The sequence below is a fragment of the Clytia hemisphaerica genome, unplaced genomic scaffold (genome assembly GCF_902728285.1).
Source record: "Clytia hemisphaerica strain Z4C2 unplaced genomic scaffold, Clytia hemisphaerica genome assembly, whole genome shotgun sequence".
Taxonomy (NCBI): Eukaryota; Metazoa; Cnidaria; class Hydrozoa; order Leptothecata; family Clytiidae; genus Clytia; species Clytia hemisphaerica.
This window is the reverse complement of record NW_027103286.1, coordinates 227,131-247,621: the sequence shown is the minus strand read 5'-3', so window position 1 is coordinate 247,621 and position 20,491 is coordinate 227,131. Positions and strand designations below refer to the sequence as shown.

Below are 20,491 nucleotides of genomic sequence, written 5' to 3'. Positions count from 1 at the left end.
GACTGCCCGACAAATTCAATTCTGGCGGAAAGAAATCTTAACAAATTTGGACAATTTCACCTAGATTTCTTTTCGCCAAAATTTCTTCCCTTAAAATCTTTTTTGGAGCAAAATTTTCAGTCTATACGTTTACGAATGTTCAATTTTCAAAAACTGCCTATCAGTTTCATCGGCCCGTTTAACTTTCAAAAACATTACCATTTTGAATTCGGAAATGTTGTTCATTCAAAATTAATATTTTTCAATGAATGTTTTTACAGTTATGTCTCTTCTGACCTTCTGATGAATAGCTTTCTTAAAATGACTCCAAAATGAATATTAGGTATGTTTGTATTAGTATTACTTTAAAAGACATTGGCAATCTAATTTTTAAAAGTTATTGCTTGATAAAAAGATTTTATGACTTAAAAGACTATTACAATCTATCGCTTGTGGCTTATTACAAATAATGTGTTCTCAAATAATGTTATAGGATTTCATGCTTACAATGCAATTTCACCTGTTATTTGTCAAAAATGGCTTTGAAGGGTCAAAACTTTTATTGTTTCATTTTGACATCTAATAATGTTTTTCTAAATCTCCATCAAATATGTGACATTTTGGTATGCAATATCACCATGTTTTGAGAAAGTCGATTTTCAGATTTTATTGGCCACTACCATAAATGAGCTTTAAAATAGAAGTTTGAGGGCCTTAAGATTTCTTTGGGGTCGAACCATGAAGAAGAAAATGATTTTTTCATACCTGCCATAAGTATAGGTGCCTAAAATATTGGTTTTATGCAGTTTTATGACTTTAAATTCAATTGTGTAATCTCTAGGTCCGAAAAACTTGATTTTTTGAAAGGATTTTTGATAAAATTTAGAATAACTTCGAATTTAACTACATTTTGCGATAATTGAGATTCACGAATTTAATTATTTTATGAAATTACATTTATAAGAGGTTGCAAAAAAGTGAATCATGTATCCACTGGCACGAAGCTCGCTCACGGTAAAAAAGCTATCCAACGAGAAAGACTTTTTGTTTAACATTCTCGATTATCTTATCAGCTATAGCATGAAGATAAAACATCTTCCTCGCAAGATTGTAGATCCGACCCCGGCCGGGTCATACTCCCAAACCTGTACTTGAAACCTCTTTACTCTTGATGCTCAGCAACTAAATAGACGAAGAGTATCACCATAATCACCATTTTCTTACTTAGAACAATGTTACTAAACAATACTACAGTGTCCCCTCAAAATGTGGTATCACCATCACCGACACTTAATACTGACGTCTTCGCAGATTGTTGGTCAAGTCCAGTACTTCTCGGTATAAATATCGGTATCGGTATCATTACTGCAATCCTATCAATCCTAGGAACATTCAGCAACATCCTTATCATCGTTGTCGTGATTGCAAAACAGCTCTGGAAAAGAGATAATCAATTTCTGTTGATCTTAGATCTGGCAATTGCTGATCTAATGGTGACCTTGATTTTAATGCCAATCGAAGCAGCAGCTTATATAACCTATGAGTGGGAAATATATATTTATCCTCCAATATGGATTGTTTTTCAGAATGCTATATGGTACACATTATTAGTGAAATCAATCTATAATCTACTACTGATGTCTCTCGAAAGGTTCATCTCTATTAAGTATCCATTTGCGCAAATCCATCGAAAATATATCTATTTTGGTATGGTTTTCATTTGGTTTTACACCATTGGTGTTTTCATATTCTACTTTTTCCTGCAAGTAGTTCCTGAGGAGCAACAATATTACATGCACATGCCTCACTCCGAAAGCAGCCACCGAGGGCAAAAGACGGAATAGCTGTTCCGGAGACCCCCCTCAGCTGGAAATGGCCTAGGTGTTCCGGGAAATTTTCAAAAAATTTGCTCCTGGAAATACATAGCTGTTCCCTGGAAAAATCGTGAAAGCTCTATATCAGCTTTCCAGCTGGAAATTCACATGTGTTCCGGGTTGATTCCATGTAATTTTCACAACTGATATAGAACTTGGGAGCTGTTCCTGTAGCCAACTAGCTGGAAATCTGGAGCTGTTCCGGTCGAGATTAAGTTTTTTTTTTCTGGACAAAGATTGAGCTGTTCCTTGAATTAGCCAGCTGGAAATTTAGAGCTGTTCCGGTCGATTTTTCGGAGCTGCTCCTTAGACAGTTTAAAACAAGACGCTCCTGGAAAACTTCCCTACTGGAGTAGGAACAGCTAAATTTTTTGCTGGCAAATTGAAAAAAATTGAAAAAAATGAGCTGTTCCTCTACAGTAGGGCACTTTTCCAGGAGCGATTTGTGTTCCGAGCTGTCTTAATTTAAAAACTCTTGATTTAAAAACACGGGGGTAACATAAAATGTAAGCTATGATAGCAAGCAATTGTAAAATTAGAAAAAATTTTTACCATATAACTTTCACAGTTTAGAAAATTACATCGTTTGAATGAGAGTTTTTTACAAAATCATGAAAGTAGCAGAAAATAAAATGCCAGCGTAAAACTAAACTATCTAGTAACCCCCGTCTTTACACGAAGTAAGAAAATAGAATTTGCAAAAATTTGCAAAATGGTAGCAGAGTGGCGCGAAACTATTTTGTTCTGGTTGGTATCGAACTACAAACTTTGCAAAAGTTAAAGCTATTTCAAAGTAAATCTTAACCTAACATCATGATCCTTGCCACAAATCACTGATTAACTGTATGAAACGCTTTTGCAGTTATTCTCGAAGAAACTGGGGAGGATATTTTTGTGGTTCTTTGAGCAAAAATGAACTAATCTTTTAACAACTCAACTCATGAAATCTTGGTGGATCACAACTGATTAAAATGAAAAAAAAAAAAAATGAAACACTGTCAAGAAAAACACTGAAAACTTCAAAACTGACAAGCATGACCAGGTATGTTTTTTTTTAACTTTTCAGTTCTATATACCAGACTCTCCCACTCTATACAATCGATAACTTTTTCCCAACCATTGTTCATTGATGACCAATCAATAACTGATTGATTGATTGGATATCGACTGATGGTGATGGGGAATCGAGCCTGTTCTATAAATAATTTGCTATATCTTTTTTTACCAATGTTTTGTTCAATGGATAGGCAACCAAACCTCACTTCTCAAAAATTAAAAAAGATTATCAAGTAAGTTAATATTCAGGGAAATTTTGTTTCGATTTTTCAGATGACACCCGCGCAAAAATAAGTCTGAATGGAAATCTGAAAAGGCACATAGAACGTACGCAATAAGGCGACTATCTAAAATATGTTCTGTTCGCGTCATAAAACATCTTCAAATCCAGTCGGTCGGTCGGTCGGTAGTAAATTTTGTCGGGTTTTTTAAATTTAATAAATCTCGAAGAATCAAGTCGGCAATCAACAAAATCTCTTGCCGCCATCTTTGATTTGCCAAATTGAATGTGCGCACACATGTGTGAACCTTAAAAGCGGACCTTATTTTCGGCTCTCGGGGGTATTGGCCGTACCGCGTCGCCAAATTTCGACTTGAAAATTTCAATAAGGGTACATGAAAAAACTCAAACGGGACTCAATGTGGGTTAAGTAAACAAAAACTCTTAGCGAATGATGATTCAAAGACGTGCTTAGCTATCAAAAACTTTTTCTGACATTTTTCCGACGTGTCCGACTCGGGATTTATGTTTTGAAGGTGAGTCGGTCGGCGACGCGAACGGAACATATTTTAGATTGCCGCCTAAGAGGGAGGGGGATCTTCTCAAAAGCTTGTGCTTTTGACAGGGGGGAGGGGTCAAATGGAAATTTTACGTACTCGGGTAACTTAATGCGCGTGTCCCAATTTCTTCAAAAACTACTTATATTTCTACATTTCTTTTTGTATTTATGACGTCATAATTAGGTTTTCTTAACCCCTTTCAACCTAGGCTTTTACAGGCGGTTCAGAACTAGGGGAAAACTACGTATTTACTAGAGGGGGTATAGCCATTTGTGTACGCTTGCGTACAGGGGGAGGGGGTACTTGATTTTCAACATCTTAGTGTGTACGTACTACGGGGACAGCCCCAAGGTCTCAGCCGTGAATTTTTTTTTACAAGGTGGTATTCCAAAAATCCTGTGTCAGACTTTCTGAAACACTGAGTATTGAGCTGAAGTTAATTCCTTTTTTAAGTTTAATTTTTCTAAAGTTTGCAGAATGAATTGAAAAAAATGTTTTCAAAAATATTTTTCAGAGGGTCTTGGTTTTCGGTTGGTTATTAAGTGAAAGAAAGCTGTCGATTGTATTTAGTGAGAGTCTGGTCCATGTGATTTTTACATAATTTCTTGTGCCAATGATTAAAACATTTTTTAATATTATGGTATTATTACACTTTTGGATTAGTAAAAGTTCAATGTAAAAATTTTAATCTTGTGGACTTTGAAGATTTTATTTTAAAGTTTTGTGTGAGTTTCACAGCTAAGTAGCTGTACGTATGTGTCGTATATTAAGAGTTCATTATTGTGTTTGTCAATCAAGAAACTTTTCTTGATGACAAACTTTATTTTCTGGGAATTAACAAGTAATCTTTGGTAACATCTGATCAGATTTTTATTAGATTGGTATTGTGTTGCCATGGTGCTTGTGTCACAGTATGTGACATTGAAAACCAAAATCAATAATCAATGGATGATTGATGACAAATCGATAACAATTAATGAAAAATCAATTACCATCGATACACTGGAAGTTAATTGATAATGATCGATTGTTAATTGTCAGAACCAATTCCGAAAGGTAGTCGATAGTAATTGATACCTCATCAATAACAATTGATTTTGCATCAGTATCCTGGATTATTGATTCTGATATTTATGATCAATTAGATCATTTATGACTTCCTCAAATTGTTTATCTGAGACTTATTCATTACTGGTTCATCTGAAACCCTTCACAAAGGGGTGAAATACTTTAAAGATATATTAAATAACTAAAAATAATTGTTAACGTTAAAACACAAATAGAATATAATTAAAATGATGATACTGCTGTCTGGCTGTATTCTGAGACTTAAGATATTTTCTGTGTTTTTGGATAACTTTGGGAAGGCTTGGTACTTTTTTAAAACAAATGATCCAAAAGATTCATATGTCTAAAAAACAAGGGGGTTTGGATACAAGATTATGGGCGATGACGCGCTTCTCGAACTATGCTGAACTTAGTTACCTTTTTTTGCTCAGAATATAATATATTTTTATATTTCATATTATTGCTAATTTTACCATTTATATATATACATTTTAAGATAAACAGCAATGTGACAGACGTTTTTGCGAGTTACCTATATCTTGTCATTTTCTCTAAAATGAAATTGTCTCTCGGGATTGACATGTTGTGACGCGTTCCTTCTTCAAAGGCGTTTTTGCGAGCAACAATACTTTCCCTTTGAGATGGTTTATGCTAGATTACAAAGGGGATCATTAAATGAATCGATGCGGCTACACATTTTAGCCACATTAAAAACCAAAGTTCCTTCCCAATAAAGTTAGCCGGTATCTTTTGATGTAGTGGTCACGATTGTCTTTTTGACATCAATAATAAGGTTTTAAATGTGTCAAGCAGAAAGTAACACTTTGGCATTGCACTTAACACTGCTTTGGAGATGAAACCTTTTTGTTCTAGTTAGGGGATGAAAAGAGTAAGTCATACTTTTCATAAAGTAGTGATCTTTAGGTGTGTACATGTAATGAATACCCTTACTTTCAATCGAAGTTGTTGAAAAGATATGAGGCACTGTTTGCAAAATATACTATTTAAGATGTACACACAGTAATATATCTTTATCTGATATATATTTTTATTTCAGCTATAAAGAATTGACCTGGGCATGAATTCAAAGCTCCAAGATTTCAAAATGCAGAAATTGGTATGGTTTTTATTGAACATTTGAATTTGAGAGTTTAATTGAATTGACTGCACTAATTTGTTTACTATTTATTGGGTGTTCTGACATTTAAAATCCATACAGGGGGTGGACAAAACTTTTCAAGCAAAAAATAATAATTAGTTAAAATGGGCACATACTAGATACCCCTTGAAAATGTCAAAACTATAAAAATAACTTGGAAAAAGTTCTTCATACCTTTTAAGTGAGTGTGCACGGGTTTTAAGATAACTTTTAGCCCCTTGACTTTCCTTAAACCCCAGGTTGCCCCAGGGAAAAGTTCGTTTACCCTTCTGTATGGATATACTTAAAATGTAATGGGTCATAGTTTCCTGTTCTGTACTATAAAAATTGAAATTTATGTACGAAAATTTTAAGTAGCACGCATATGACACCGCGCTAGTGGTTGCCTCTCATCCATACACTTCTTCTTTCATGATACCTGCTTTAACCATTGCCTATTAATCAAGCACTTCCGTTTCCATTTCAGTTATCAACTGGACGATGGACATGAAGTGAAATGGGATGAGATTCAAAATACCAATGATGCTTTCAGTGATAAGACTGCTGCAGGAGAAAACTAGAGAAAACGCAAGACTTCAATTGTAATGGCTATGGATGATTCAGCTTTTGAAATCTTTAGAACAGTCCATGTTTTAAAATGATATATTGTCAGACAATCCAACTCAAACGTTTACGATGAAGTAACTATTGCATCCAGTATGCTCATTTAGCTAACCGGATATGTCAAGAATGTTTCTCTTTCAAATAAACTTTCTCCCCTTTAAAATTGACCTCCTCTTTTTGTACAAGCCGCCCCTTCTTTTGAATTCAGTAAAACTTTCAAACCCATTATTGTCAAGGGGGTATGACCACTGTATTTTTATTTTATACCCCCCACCCCCTAAAAAAACTTATGATTTATTACCATTTTGCCTTGAAACGCAAAAAACAACTCAAGTTACCCAGAGTCGTGGTTTTACAAGTTAGGTTAACTGACTATGGACTATTTATTCCGTACGAGTACAGGGTATATGATTATCAAAATTTCTCTTTGATACATGTTTCTATATATTCTATATATATATATATATTTTTTTTCAATTTATTGTTTTTAACTTAATTAAATTCTTTTCAAAATTGGAAATATATGTGAAGAAACAAGATTTTCTTTCAACCTAAATTCAACTAGGAGATCTTTCGTCTCTATTGGTACATAATCAGTACTGCCTATACATTTGAAATATGTGTACCTTTTTCTTACCCTGTAAAGTAACCAAATTCTTTCCATCGAGAGTGAATGGTATGGTAGACTAGTAAACTAGTCGTTGAAAACAGACCCATATACAAAAATCAAGCTCCAAATAAAAAGAATCAAAGGGGTGAAGTTGCGTTTCTTTTCTGAATTTCAACCACTAGAAGCTACTTCCCTCAAAAAACGTTGTTTAATTTTACAACTTTTTTTAGGTTTTTGAGAATCCATCCAACTTTTTTGACTATGTAAATGATATTTCATAGTAACATTGAACATGGGAACATATAAATAAATGAGCATTCCTAAAAACGCAATAAACAGAAAGAAAAATAAATGCAATTCCGCACGGGTCAGACATACAGAAATCTGTATGTCTCTCCTTACGATTTTAGGTGAAGAAAAAAAAGGCGTTGGAAGTAGCTTCTAGTCGGTTATTTTCCTTTTTTCTCACGCGCGCTGAATATTTAATTAGTGTTTACATTATTTGATTGACAGTTTTATTATAAGGTTATAAGTAATAACCGGCTAGTTTACTAGTCTAATGGTATGGCGAATATATCCTCTTTTTCTATAACTATAAATGATATGCCTCCCGGAAACTAATATTCTCGATAATAATTCGATTATTTCTACTGAAAAATAAGTTTCACAATACATGAACCCAAAAGCTGCCTCGGAAATGCTTAGATAGAGAGATTTACAAAGCTGAAAATGCTTTGACGGATGCTTATATCCTAAGCAAAGTTTTAGAGAAATTTCGAAAATCCTGCCAAAAACAAACAAATTCTGAAAATGAAGGCTCAAAGTAATGTTTAGCTTGTGTTTAAATTTTTGCCATATATGAGCCTAGATATGCTTATAAAAAAAACATGTAAAGGTCTTTTCTATCACTACCCCTTACCTCGGACTGCGCAAATTAACTCTCGAAGTTGTTGTCCAAATAAATTTCCAGCTGGAAATACAGAGCTGTTCCTATTAAGTATCATAATCGCTCCTGGTAAATCGGAACAGCTATGTTTTGCTTTTTTATCTCCAGCTGGAAATAGAGAGCTGTCCCCTTGAAATAAAAAGATTGCCACTGGCGTTAGAACAGATACTTTCCTTTTTATCTCCAGCTGGAAATAGAGAGCTGTTCCTGTGGAATTACAAAGTTGCTCCTGGCAAATCGGAATAGCTATTTTAAGGAACAAAGCAAAAAGTTCTTTTGTAGAGCTGTTCCTGACAATCTGGGACTTTTTCTAGACAAAATTTACTTTTCCAGCTGGAAATTCGGAGCTGTTCCGAAGAAGCTAAATATGTCAACTTTTTAGAAATATTCTCCTGGCTGGCAAATCGGAACAGCTATTTCGCCTTTTTGCCCCGGTGGCTGCTTCTGTCACTCTGCTGAAGCAGTTGGTTTATTTGTAAATTTTGTGATTCCGATTTTTATAAATACGGGTATTTATGGATACGTGTATTACATCGTTCGCCGTCAACGTAAACAAATCAGAGCTTTAAGTGTTGGACATAATGCACAACAGGAGTCTAATAATAAACGTAGCATGAAGAAAAACAGGCTGTACACGTATGTTACGTTCGTGTTTGTGGTTCTCTGGCTACCTTGGTCGTTCTTACAAATTGCAATCTTTATTGACCCTACTATATGGTTCAGTTGTACTGGTGTTTCTATAGACGGGGTGATGTCGTCTTTAACTTTTATCAATAATTTTGCTAATGCTATTATTTATGGGACAACTAATGCTACTTTCAAAAAAGCGTTAAAAGACATGACAAAGAGATTTTCTAATGAGAGATTTGACACTGATTGGAGAAGTAATACAACATCAAACGGAAGGACAACTTCCATTCAAATGACTTGAAATACAGTTGACGCTCTATAATTCAATTCTCATGGGGAATTGGATTTTCATCGAATAAGGGAGTGTATCGAAAAGTAGAGCGTCGTTTATGAATGTTTCTTATTGACGGTGACTATCAATATTATCGAATGATAGAACGTCGAATAAGAGAGCGCCGTCAATTATATATACTAGTACTTCACCTAAGGAAGTAAGGATCTTGATGCCGTTAAGTTTTTTTTGTTTTGATGTTTCTCTTACTGTAAAAAGTATTGATGCAAATTAGCTGGTCTAATCGATAAAATATGTACAAAGTAAATATTTAGGAAACTATTTCTGTAAAAAAAATGCAAATTTTATTACATCACTATAAATGACTTGGAATATATACTACTACCTCTTCATCATATACAGTGTTAAATTGAAAGGATCTTGACACCACGATCTGTAACCGGATTAATCGGATTCAAATTTTTTGTTTTAGCTAAATTTTGAAAAATCCAGAATTATCTTGATTCCGATTTAGAGGGATCCCATGGGATTTGGGATAGAGAGATCTCTCGAAAACGAAAGTGCCCCGAAACTTATGATCTGGGGAATATATCAAAAAACTTCTTTCTTCTACGTTTGTCATGTTATGAGGTAACTTTATGTGGAAATTTCATCTCGTTATGGACACTAAGCTCAAACTTGAGAACAAAAATTATTAGAGATTTGATAATTGTCATCATATTTTTGATTTTTAGACAAAAATACACTATTACTATCCATAACGAAACATTCATCGTTAACAAAAATAATTATAAAAATCTGCAAATCATGTCACAGAATCAGAATTGCCAGAACAATCGCCACACGAGACTGTTAGAAAAATAGCTATTAAAACGACAAAAAATACGACAAATGATAAAAAGAACGACAAAGTACGACAAAGAACGACAGATTTTGCCGTCCCAACCCCAGACCTTAGCAAATGACACCCCCTCTTCATATTCATTACTCTTTGTGCTGTTTAATGACAAGCGGTTTTAAAAAAGTAACCTACGCATGAGTATATGTCTCTATTTTGGGTGACTTGTATCAACTGAAAATGAAGTGATATTTTTTCAGCTTTATCATTTTCACTTGACTTGTTTCCTCTTGAAGTCTAGAAGTACAAAGTTGTTTTGGATTATCAAAGTTCCCAATTTGAAGTTCAATGGAAAAAGCTGCACTCCGAAACCATCCCCAATGGATTTTTTAAGCTTGGAACAATAAAATCTTTATCAGCAAGGGGATTTCATTAAAAATTTCTAGCTCTAATAATATGGGAAAAAGTTCCAACGAAGCAATGAGACAGGGTTTAAAAACAATCCACTGCTCGAACTTTATGTCGAGGATCCAAACAATCCACCGCCCGAACTTGATGTCTTGGCTACAAACAATCCTCCGCCCGAACTGGTTGTTGTGGTTGTAAACAATCCACCGCCCGAACTTGATGTCGAGGTTCCAAACAATCCACCGCCCGAACCTGGTGTCTTGGCTCCAAACAATCCTCCACCCGAACTGGTTGTTGTGGTTCCAAACATTCCACCAACCGAACCTGTTGTCTTGGTTCCAAACAATCCAACGCCCGAACTTGATGTCGAGGTACCAAATAATCCACCGCCTGAACCTGATGTCGTGGCTCCAAACAATCCACCACCCGAACCTGATGTCGAAGCTCCAAACAATCCACTGCCCGAACTTGTTCTCGTGGTGCCAAATAATCCACCGCCCGAACTGGTTGTTGTCGTGGTACCAAATAATCCACCGCCCGAACCTGATGTCGTGGTTCCAAACAATCCACCGCCCGAACCTGATGTCGTGGCTCCAAACAATCCACCGCCCGAACTTGATGTCGAGGTTCCAAACAATCCACCGCCCGAACTTGATGTCGTGGTTCCAAACAATCCACCGCCCGAACCTGATGTCGAAGCTCCAAACAATCCACTGCCCGAACCTGATGTCGTGGCTCCAAACATTTCACCGCCCGAACTTGATGTCGTTGCTCTAAAATTGCCGGTCTTGCTCTTCTTCTTTGATTTAGATTTTTTAATTTCTAGAGGGGTTGTTCTATTACTGAGCGAAGCACTATTATCGAAGGGTTTCTCAAAACTGAACTTTTCTTGTTTAAAATCAGCCAATACAGACAGCATAGTAATTTCATTAGTGTTCATAATTATATCCCTCTCATCTTTAGGTAGAATCTCCCACAGTCGTTTCCTTGCCAGTAAAATTTTAACACTGGTATTTAGCCAAGTAAATTCTTCGTACATTTGAAGCGTAATAAAAGACTTGTCAACCTTTTGAACTATTTTCTCCATAGCTTTTTCGAAACCATAAATTGAAGCAATCTTTAAGTACTTCAGCAGTTTTTCCGTGGATATCGGGGAAAACGAAACAGTTTTTTCTTCTATAAATTCCTCAATCTTCTTTAAAAGCCAGTCAATTCTATACTCTTGACACAATGAAGCAAGTGTTTCAAGATTCATGTCGTCTAAAAAGTAAAAGAAGTTGAGCTCAAAGACAAAAATGAGAGCAGCAAAACAAAAAACTTAAGCATAAGATTTATACCTATAAATTTGGTATCGTTGGAGAGATATTTGTGAGTGGAACAATTTGAAATAAAAAAGTCTTTAAAAAAATTCTAAAAACGAAGATGAAAATAAAGAAGAAAAAAATGAAGATCTTGTACAAAAGTGCTATAACTTTCATTTTCACTGGACAGATTTTTGATCTTAGGAGGTCATCACTGTGAAGAAATTTCACTAAAATATTTATTCAATATAAAGTTATGATACAAAGTTAATAAGTGATTGACCCCAAAAAAAACAGCAGAAAACAGCGTTTTTAGACGTCAATCAGCTTATAACTTTGTTTGATATCTTTTGACTGAATGATTATTTTTGCGAAATTTTTTAACAGTGATGACGTTCGATGATAAGGATTCACTTCAGTGAAAATGATAGTTATAGCACTTTTCTACAAGATCTTCATTTTTTGAACTACGGCAAGTAGTTTCTTAAATTCGGTTCCATTTTTTAATTTTACAGTCGCGTGAAGTCCTATAGTGTGAAATAAGTCCGATATTTTCCCCGATACTGGGTTTAGCGCTTTGTTTAAATCAAAACAAACAATTAGCAGCGCAATATGAAGGAGAATGCATTAGAGAAAAATTTCTCTGCATGAAATTTCTTGAAATGTTCGCTTGTAACTTTTATCTCCGTTATGTTCTACTCACCTTTGAATGAAAATCAAAAATGGATGAAAACATGGCCACAGAAAGCAAAAAGTTGGTTTGTCTGCCTTCCTTCCCGGAGTTGTTTTTTTTTTTGCTTGATTTGCTTGGCAGTTTGCTTGATGAATTTTTCTTATTCATTTTCATCTTCATTTTTAGAATTTTTTTTAAAGATTTTTTTATTTCAAATTGTTCCACTCACAAATATCTATCCAGCTAACAAAGAAAGAAGACTTAGATCCGAGCCAACAGGTAAAATGTGTCACAAGATTCACATACTTTATTTACACCCACGGAATTCTAAATTCAAAGCCTAAGTAAGTAAGTCTACGACCGCAGTCGGAGGCGACTCGAAGGCTCCTCTTTCGATAGCTGTCTACCTAAAGGTAGGGGAGGGCGCCACTCTTTCTCCCTGGATTGCTCCATTTACCCTTAATCCTTCTCTTAATTGCTGAGCATCTAGCAAAGAGGCATCAAGTGCCATTTTGGGAATCTTTGGTAAGACCCGGCTGGAGGTTTAACTCACAACCCTTGCGCACCGTAGCCGGATGCTCTACCACTACACTACGGTCGCTTCAAGGCCTAGCAAGCGTGCTTTGACGTCAAAAATAACGTTCACACCCATTTTCGATGTCGTGCAAGAAAAACAACACCTGAAACACGTTTATCTAACATTCGCAACGTCCATATAACGTTAGATGAACGTTGAAACAACCTTGCGTGTCAGCTGGGTATCTTACCTGTAATACTTTGACGCGTTGTCAAATATTTTAGAATCATACCAATCTCTTTAACAGACTTCCATTGCATAGTTAGGACTGAGGCATCCTCGTCAACAGATTTTTTGACGTCTGACAGCATTTTTTCGAACACTGGTGAATTCGATGTCAGGATATACGGATTGATGAACAGTTCCCCATCACTCATAACCAGTTTCACATCAGCAGGAGTTCGTCTGGTAGAGAAATTCTTTATTACACTGGAATCATCCGTGTAATCATTCCTTGATGAGCTTTTGAACTTGTTTTTCGGGCACAAGTCGACAACACGATCTTCATACACAATGAAGTCCAAGAAATTAAAGATTGATTTCAGTTCTGTCACCGATGGTTCTGTAGTTTTTGCAGTTGGATCGTCCTTTGTGCATGTGTAATCTTCCAATCGTATTTCCTAAATAGATAATAAAACAAATAGAATGTTCTAATCAACTTAATTAAATTTCGGATCAGGTGCACTTATCGGTACCCAAGGTAGCATTTTTTACCAGCTTTTTTACCTTGGGTACCGATAAGTGCACATGATCCGAAATCTCTGACGGTCATTGGCTAGTTTTTTTCTATTTTCTATTTAGTTTAGTTACAGGAGGCAATTAATTAAATTTTAGCAACAATGTTACGGTTAGTGTAAAACGCAGGTCACAGGTCACAGGTCACGGGTCACAGGTCACAGGTCAGTGTTGACAGGCCAGCTTCAAGTACTGTAAAACACAAAGAAAATGTTTGAAAAACAGTTGTTAATGTCAAAAATATAATACCAAAGGTATTTTATTGATCTAGAACTATTTTAAAGCCAAAAATCTATCCACGTGTTTACCACGTGCTTTCGCGTTTTATGCCGTGTATAACACGGACCTGTAATACCTGTATTATATATTACACCTATATCACACATGTAATAAAAATTATTTTTTCAATGTTATATGCATGTTACGTATGTTACATACAAAGAATACGTATCCAGACGTCCGCGCTCGATAGGATCGATCATCGGAACGGCTCGATGACGGATCGATATGTGATCGGTGGATAACTTAACGGATAGGAGATCGATAGAGGATCGATACTCAAGATTTTTTTAAGCTTATGATTAGTTATTGATTATTTATCGATCTATCATCGATCTTTTATCGATCTTATCGACCCTATCAACTCATACTCGATTTAGGATTGATAACAAATCGATTAACGATCGATGACGAATCGATTAACGATCGATGACGACTTCTAAATAACATATTTTGATATTATATTTCCATTATGATATTTTTACTTTAGGAACTTGAGTTGTATGTTACGAGTGCATTACAGTTTTCCGGTCTGTAATTTGTATGACCTGTGACCTGTGACCCGTGACCTGTGACCTGTGACCTGTGTTTTACACTAACCGACAATGTTAACACGATTTAGCATTCCATCAGCAACCTCAGACTGACTACAGTTGCATAACATTAGCTTTTACACTTGAGAGGCTACGATTCTTGTCAAGTGAACCGTCGTGAGTAGGAATTGAACTATTGGTCTCCAGTACAGGAGTTAAGGATTATGGCCACTTTACCACACTAGTGCCTTGCTCAAAAGATAATAAGGTGAAAAATCAAATTAAAAATACAATAGAGTCTCCATATCTCGATCGGTAAGGGAGTTGCAGAGGTTATTAGTTTACAATACTTCCTTTTTTTCTGAAAAAGTGATATAAGAGCAATATACACAAGTCTTGGCTATGGTGGATAAGGTCCAGAAATGCATTTTAAACTCTGATCCAAAAAATGTACAAACATGTCCCCGAAGGAGAATAATTCCTTGCTGGAAAGATAATTTTGAACAAATTATTAAAATCTTTTAAAGTCTTTAAAATCTTGCGCTAGTTTCCTGATGACGACGAGTCCGATTAAGTAGACTAGTACTAGTAAGCTTAACGAGGTCACCATTTTGAAAGAAAAAGTTAAGATTCCAAACAAAAAACTGCGAGTAAAAAAATGTTGGGAAACCAACATGAATAACAGATTTGCAATCCCTCTGTTGTGGGGAGCGTACGGTATTTCGGAATTGCAGAAATCGACCCTTTTTCCTCGGAATTTCGGAAATCAGGCAAAATTCCTTCGGTATTTAGGAATTCTGAAATTGTTTCGGTATCGGAAATTTGAGAGTTTTCGCTTCGAAATTTCAGTATTATTATATATATAATATATATACTGGCAGAACCCAAATTTAAGAAACGCTTCGCAAACCACAAGTCTTCATTCGCAAATGAGAAGTACGAAAAGGAGACAGAACTTTCTAAGGAAATTTGGAGGTTGAAACGTAAAAACTGACACCCAAAGATTACTTGGAAAACAATCCGTCGTTGTCCGCCCTTCAACCGTGCCTCGGTAAAATGTTCACTTTGTCTCAGTGAAAAGTTTGAAATTGCAACATTCAACCAGCCCGACGAGCTGTTGAACTCCAGAAACGAACTGATTTCGAAATGCCGCCACGTGAACAAGTTCACGCTAAAACAACACGATTCGAAAGACTGACGTCAATTGTTGTCAAAAGAAGCCAGTACATTGTTCTTCGTAAACAATCAAAACGAACTTTAGTTTTTTTAAATTTTATTTTCAACTGATGATCGTCTCAACGGCGTGAAACTATTAGTTTTGAAATAAAACTCATTAACTTCATTCAAAAATAGTATATATATGCTTCCGATTCCGATTGGTCAAGCACTCTTCTGATGAATGAGAGTTCAACTCAACAAGAAGTTAATATATATATTATATATATTTCATATTTATTATTTTACCATATAAACTATAACTAGTAAATGGGACCTAAGTAATTCATACATGAAAAATCAAATTTGATGAAAAATTAGTCAAAACGAGGAAAAATACCCAAAAAATCGGTATCAGAATTACCAAGTATTTTTGTACGGAATTTCGGAAATTTCGGCAAAATTATTCGGTATTTCGGAAATCGCAAACTCCGTACGCCCCCCTTTGTTCACAGAACAATATTGCTTCATCCAATTGTTATCTTCCGAAAACAATTAAAATCTGGCGGACTTTTTCTCAAAATCGAGAGCTACCGGGCCACTGATAGCACTATGAAAAAGCTTTAAGTGGACCCCGGCCTAAAGAATAAGCGAATCATTTTTAACTACTAGGTTTATTTCAGAATTACTCCTAACTAGAACTTCAATTTATCAATGATATAAAATATAAAGCAGTATAAGAAAGCATGTACCTCGACAGTTTTTCCTTTGTATTCGGGCATTGAAACAATACACTGAGCTCGTGTCTCAACCATAATCGATATCCCAGATTTGGTCATGTGTTCAAGGTCTTTTTTAGGTTTGAACTAAGAACAAGATAGTGTGCAACACTTAGTAATTCATAACTATAGTATAACAAAGAGGCTGATGCTATTACCCTATGTCATAGGATGATTGTATCACAGATTATGTATTATATTTCTTATAAGCTGACAGACAGCACGAACAAATTATATACCTAACATGTGGTAATCTCGGTGCAACAGCAAACCAATTCACATCATCTCCAGCTCAATAATCCTTATCTCTGGCAAAATTTCAAGGTTATTTCAATTTCAAAGTTCTTTGCGATTTTTGCAATAATAACTGACACACATTGCCTATCTCAATTTCTATTTGACCTGGGAGATCGAATATTGAGATGGAGCGCTACACTCAGGGTACCACCTAGATCAGTACCCAATCTTAGCTACTCATTCACTGAATTAGTGGTGACCGTTAATCGAACCATCAATCCTAGAATTGTACGGCAAATGCTCTACCGACTGAGCTACTCGGCCACAACTTGACATATACTTTGGAAACGAAATTTAAACGTCTCCACTAACTCATCTCTGGCAGTTCAAACATTGTTTTATGAATGAAACCTGCTTCTGCTTTTATTGTATAAACGGTAATGAAATCTCCAAAGAAAGTTTTGTTTTTGATTGTAAATGTTCTTTCCAAACAAAGTCTGTCAGGTGTTATTACAAAGTTTCTCAGTTTTTGTTAAGTGCTTAAAGTATAACAAAAATGCGGCAGATATTGCAAAGTGTGACGTCATTACAAAGTGCGTTAGTACACCCCTTAGATAACTAGATGCCACCCCAAGATATTGAAAATTAGTTAATTAGTTAATCATTGAAAATAGAAAAAATACTGGAAGGGTTGGTTTCATCCTGTATTTCCGAAGAATCTTTATCCCTTATAATAATGAGAAACAAATTTTCTTACCTTAAGACTTTGGTTGGTACTTTTCCCAGGTGTAAATAAAGTTGGTCTTTCTTCCATAGCCATGCACACCATTTTTAATATTTCATACTTTACATCTTTGCCTAGCTTCTCGAATTCAGAGCCAGGTACGTCAGTATATTTGAAACTAACACCTTTCACGTTGCTCAAAACTGTGTTTACAACATCTGCAAGTTCAAATTTGTCGGCCAATTGAAGTAATGTGAGTTGACCGGCAGTTAGATTTTTAAATTCTAAAATTGGTTTTAGGACTTTCATAATGTGACACTCGAGATCTTTTTTAAAGACTGTTAAGCTCCATTCTCGACAGATTGTCAGCAGTTGACGTAAGTAATTGGGATCTGTAAATGAAATGAATGAACAAATTTTTCATATAACCAAACAGAAATTGGATTTTTCCATAATCCGCAACACCCCGGTCTGGAAGCCTTTTGATTCTTTCCATTTTTCTTACTAGAGCTTGCGTTGAGAACATAGTTTGTTTTTCTCAATTCTTGATCATGTGATTAAATCCTAAACCAATCCTAAGAAGTAAGAGGAGTTCTTGGTGACGTAATCAAAAACTGAGCCAATCGATATTCATCTTTCGATATTAATAAAACACCCCTGTCTCACAGCTCTTAAACATTGAATTTCGAATGGGGATGAAATAAAAGTTCATTTCCATGTGGGGTTGAAATTCTAAGGTATTTTCCCACCGGGGACGGAATTTTTATCAGTCTTTCCAGTGGGGCTGGGCTCCCAGCGGGTCTGTGACACGTGGGTACAACAAAGGAAAAAGCTAACAAAAAGTTAAAACAAATAAGCTTCCTGATCATGGATTCACAAAAAGAGTTAAGGAGGTAACATAAAGTATCTTAATACTGATTACAATTTTTACAATGACCATTCTGAACTAAGTTATTCTATATTCCAGAGAGTTGAATTCTCGATATTTCTACCTTTAATTTCGAAATCTTTCATTTATGCGTCTCTATTTTCGAGCCCCTAATAATTATTTTAGACATTAAAAAGTATCCTAATTTAATTTATTAAGGTTTGAGAAAAATCTGCTGATCATTTAATCAAAATTTACTGCATTTCAAAAAAACAACATATTTGGTCTAATTAGAATGCATTTTTCATAATAAGCCAACTTACCAGAAAATTTACTTTGACAGCTATCAAATCTTGGAAAATGAAAAGATATAGATTTTATAATACATTCAGTAGTGAATTCAATAGCAACTATAAATCGTCTCTTCCCAGTCTGTTCAGTATCAGCATCACCTTTGATCAGATTCTCAAATTTATCCGACATGTAAACAAGCATTGGATACGAAACCAGAACCGTTTCACCATCTTTGGTTCTGATGTCGATGCAATCATCAGCTTCTTTATCACAATGGAATGGATTTAGAATCTCATCCTCTTTCTTGCTATTTGTGTTGTCATTGCTGGAGTTTTCTGAGTCGATAGTAGAATCTGGCTGATCAGCTTCTTTATCACAATTGAATGGATTTAGAATCTCATCCTCTTTCTTGCTATTTGTGTTGTCGTTGCTAGAGTTTTCAGAGTCGATAGTAGAATCTGGCTGATCAACTTCTTTATTCTGATCTGCTAAAAACATTTCTGTTTAGTATCTATCAGCAGATATTTCTTCTAGTGATTCTAGTTACAAAAAGATATCTTTTGAAAAGTAGTTCAGATATAGTGCTATTTTATGAAACCATGAAACATAAAAACACACACACAAATAATTCAAACAATGAGTAAGTTCAATTTAAAACAAAGTCAAACAGAAATTGGTTCATCAAAATTCTAGGAAATCTTTTCATGTGAAACTACGTAACTATGGTAACATAACATTGAAATTCAACACCATTGTATTCAAATCATCAATAAAATTTCACAATAAAGTGAATACTACTTACTCTACTTGAAAGGATTTGAGATAAACACGACGTGTTTCAAATAAAAGTATCTAGTGTTTTGATTTGATGAAAATGTGATGGAGTGATATAAACATTCCCCTCAAATCTTTGAAATACTTGTTCTAAATTTTGTTTACTTTGGTGTTTACCGGTAGCGGTCTACAAGGCCTCCCAGTCACCTTTCAAATCGCGCGATCACGCAAAAAAATCAAAATCACGTTATCACGAGTTCAATTTTCTTTCTATCACGATCACGTTGATCACGTTGATGTACGTTGATCACATTGGTTCCTTCGATCAAGCAATCACGCACTTTAAAATCTTAGATCGCGAAATCACGAAGTTGAAAAAAAAAGGCAAATCACGCCATCACGAAAACCGGCGGGGGGGGGCTCGTCTAATGCCAATTTGTCGAATTTCGTTTCGTTGTTTAGTCCTTTGGACATCCTTAGGCCTTTCTGAGCATAGGCGTCGAACTTATCAAAAATTTGTAATTTCATTGTCTTTTAACGAGCGTTGTACTCCTTCGCATGTTTCCGACGTACTTGCTCTATTGTCTTAAATCCGCCAATGGCTGAACATTCCCTAAAAGGATTCAGAGAGATATCTTAATATCTTGTTGGGTGCCTAAAAAATTGCCCTAGCAACGGAAAATCCCGTTACTAAGGGTTTATTCTTTTATTCGTGGTCGAATTAAAGCTCTTTTTACACCCACGATGACACCAGCTAACTTTTATCCCCTTTGATATATCCCTGTCTCAGTGACTCTTTTTGAAATTCACCGGGTTAACTACCAAGAGAATAATATTTCACCGGGTTTGAATTTGAGATGTCAAAAAATCACTTGGGTATAGAATATCTCCTATTCAACTCAGGGAAGGGAGAAAATTCATTGAAATGTTATGCTTCTTTTTTTCAATTTTGACTGGGTTAGCCTTATTAATACGATAATGGACAGGGATAAGAACCCGGCAAAAGTTTTTGAAAAATTTCCAAATAAGAATTTTTAACTCTGTGGTAATTGATGTATAGGATTGCATATTCAAAGATTCAAAGATAGACTTTAAAAACAAACGATACATGAGATGAAAGTAGAAGTAGAATTTATTATTTTCGAGCTCAAAAACGCAATATTTATCATCGGGTAATTTCCAAGCAGGGATATCGAGAATTGTACATGTTAATCAAAATTATTAAAACCGTCAAAGTTTTGCGGAAATTTGTAAGTGTTAAGTAGAGTAAGTAGTAAATAGGGTCTCTCTTGTGTATATAGTATTTTTCGTTTTTATCG

The 20,491-nt window shown here is 35.3% G+C and overlaps 1 protein-coding gene and 1 long non-coding RNA gene across 3 annotated transcripts; one reads left to right on the top strand and one right to left on the bottom strand.

Annotated features, from left to right (window-relative positions):
- Nucleotides 1-2,836: 2,836 nt before the first annotated feature.
- Nucleotides 2,837-6,964, top strand: LOC136805936 (uncharacterized). The gene is made up of 3 exons (XR_010846468.1): nucleotides 2,837-2,895; nucleotides 5,815-5,874; nucleotides 6,383-6,964. It is a non-coding gene; the product is annotated as an uncharacterized lncRNA (long non-coding RNA).
- A 2,238-nt stretch (nucleotides 6,965-9,202) lies between these two features.
- On the bottom strand, nucleotides 9,203-19,020 carry LOC136805926 (uncharacterized). Of its 2 annotated transcripts, XM_067062505.1 has the most exons (5): nucleotides 18,428-19,020; nucleotides 17,270-17,628; nucleotides 16,249-16,362; nucleotides 12,985-13,414; nucleotides 9,203-11,503 (listed from the first exon to the last, which is right to left on the bottom strand). In XM_067062505.1, exons 1-5 carry the CDS (start codon nucleotides 18,894-18,896, stop codon nucleotides 10,353-10,355), a joined length of 2,523 nt encoding a protein of 840 aa, XP_066918606.1. In that variant the 5' UTR covers nucleotides 18,897-19,020; the 3' UTR covers nucleotides 9,203-10,352. The 2 variants fall into 2 exon arrangements, with proteins under 2 accessions (XP_066918606.1, XP_066918616.1); XM_067062515.1 differs by lacking the exon at nucleotides 16,249-16,362.
- Between the last annotated feature and the right edge of the window lie 1,471 nt (nucleotides 19,021-20,491).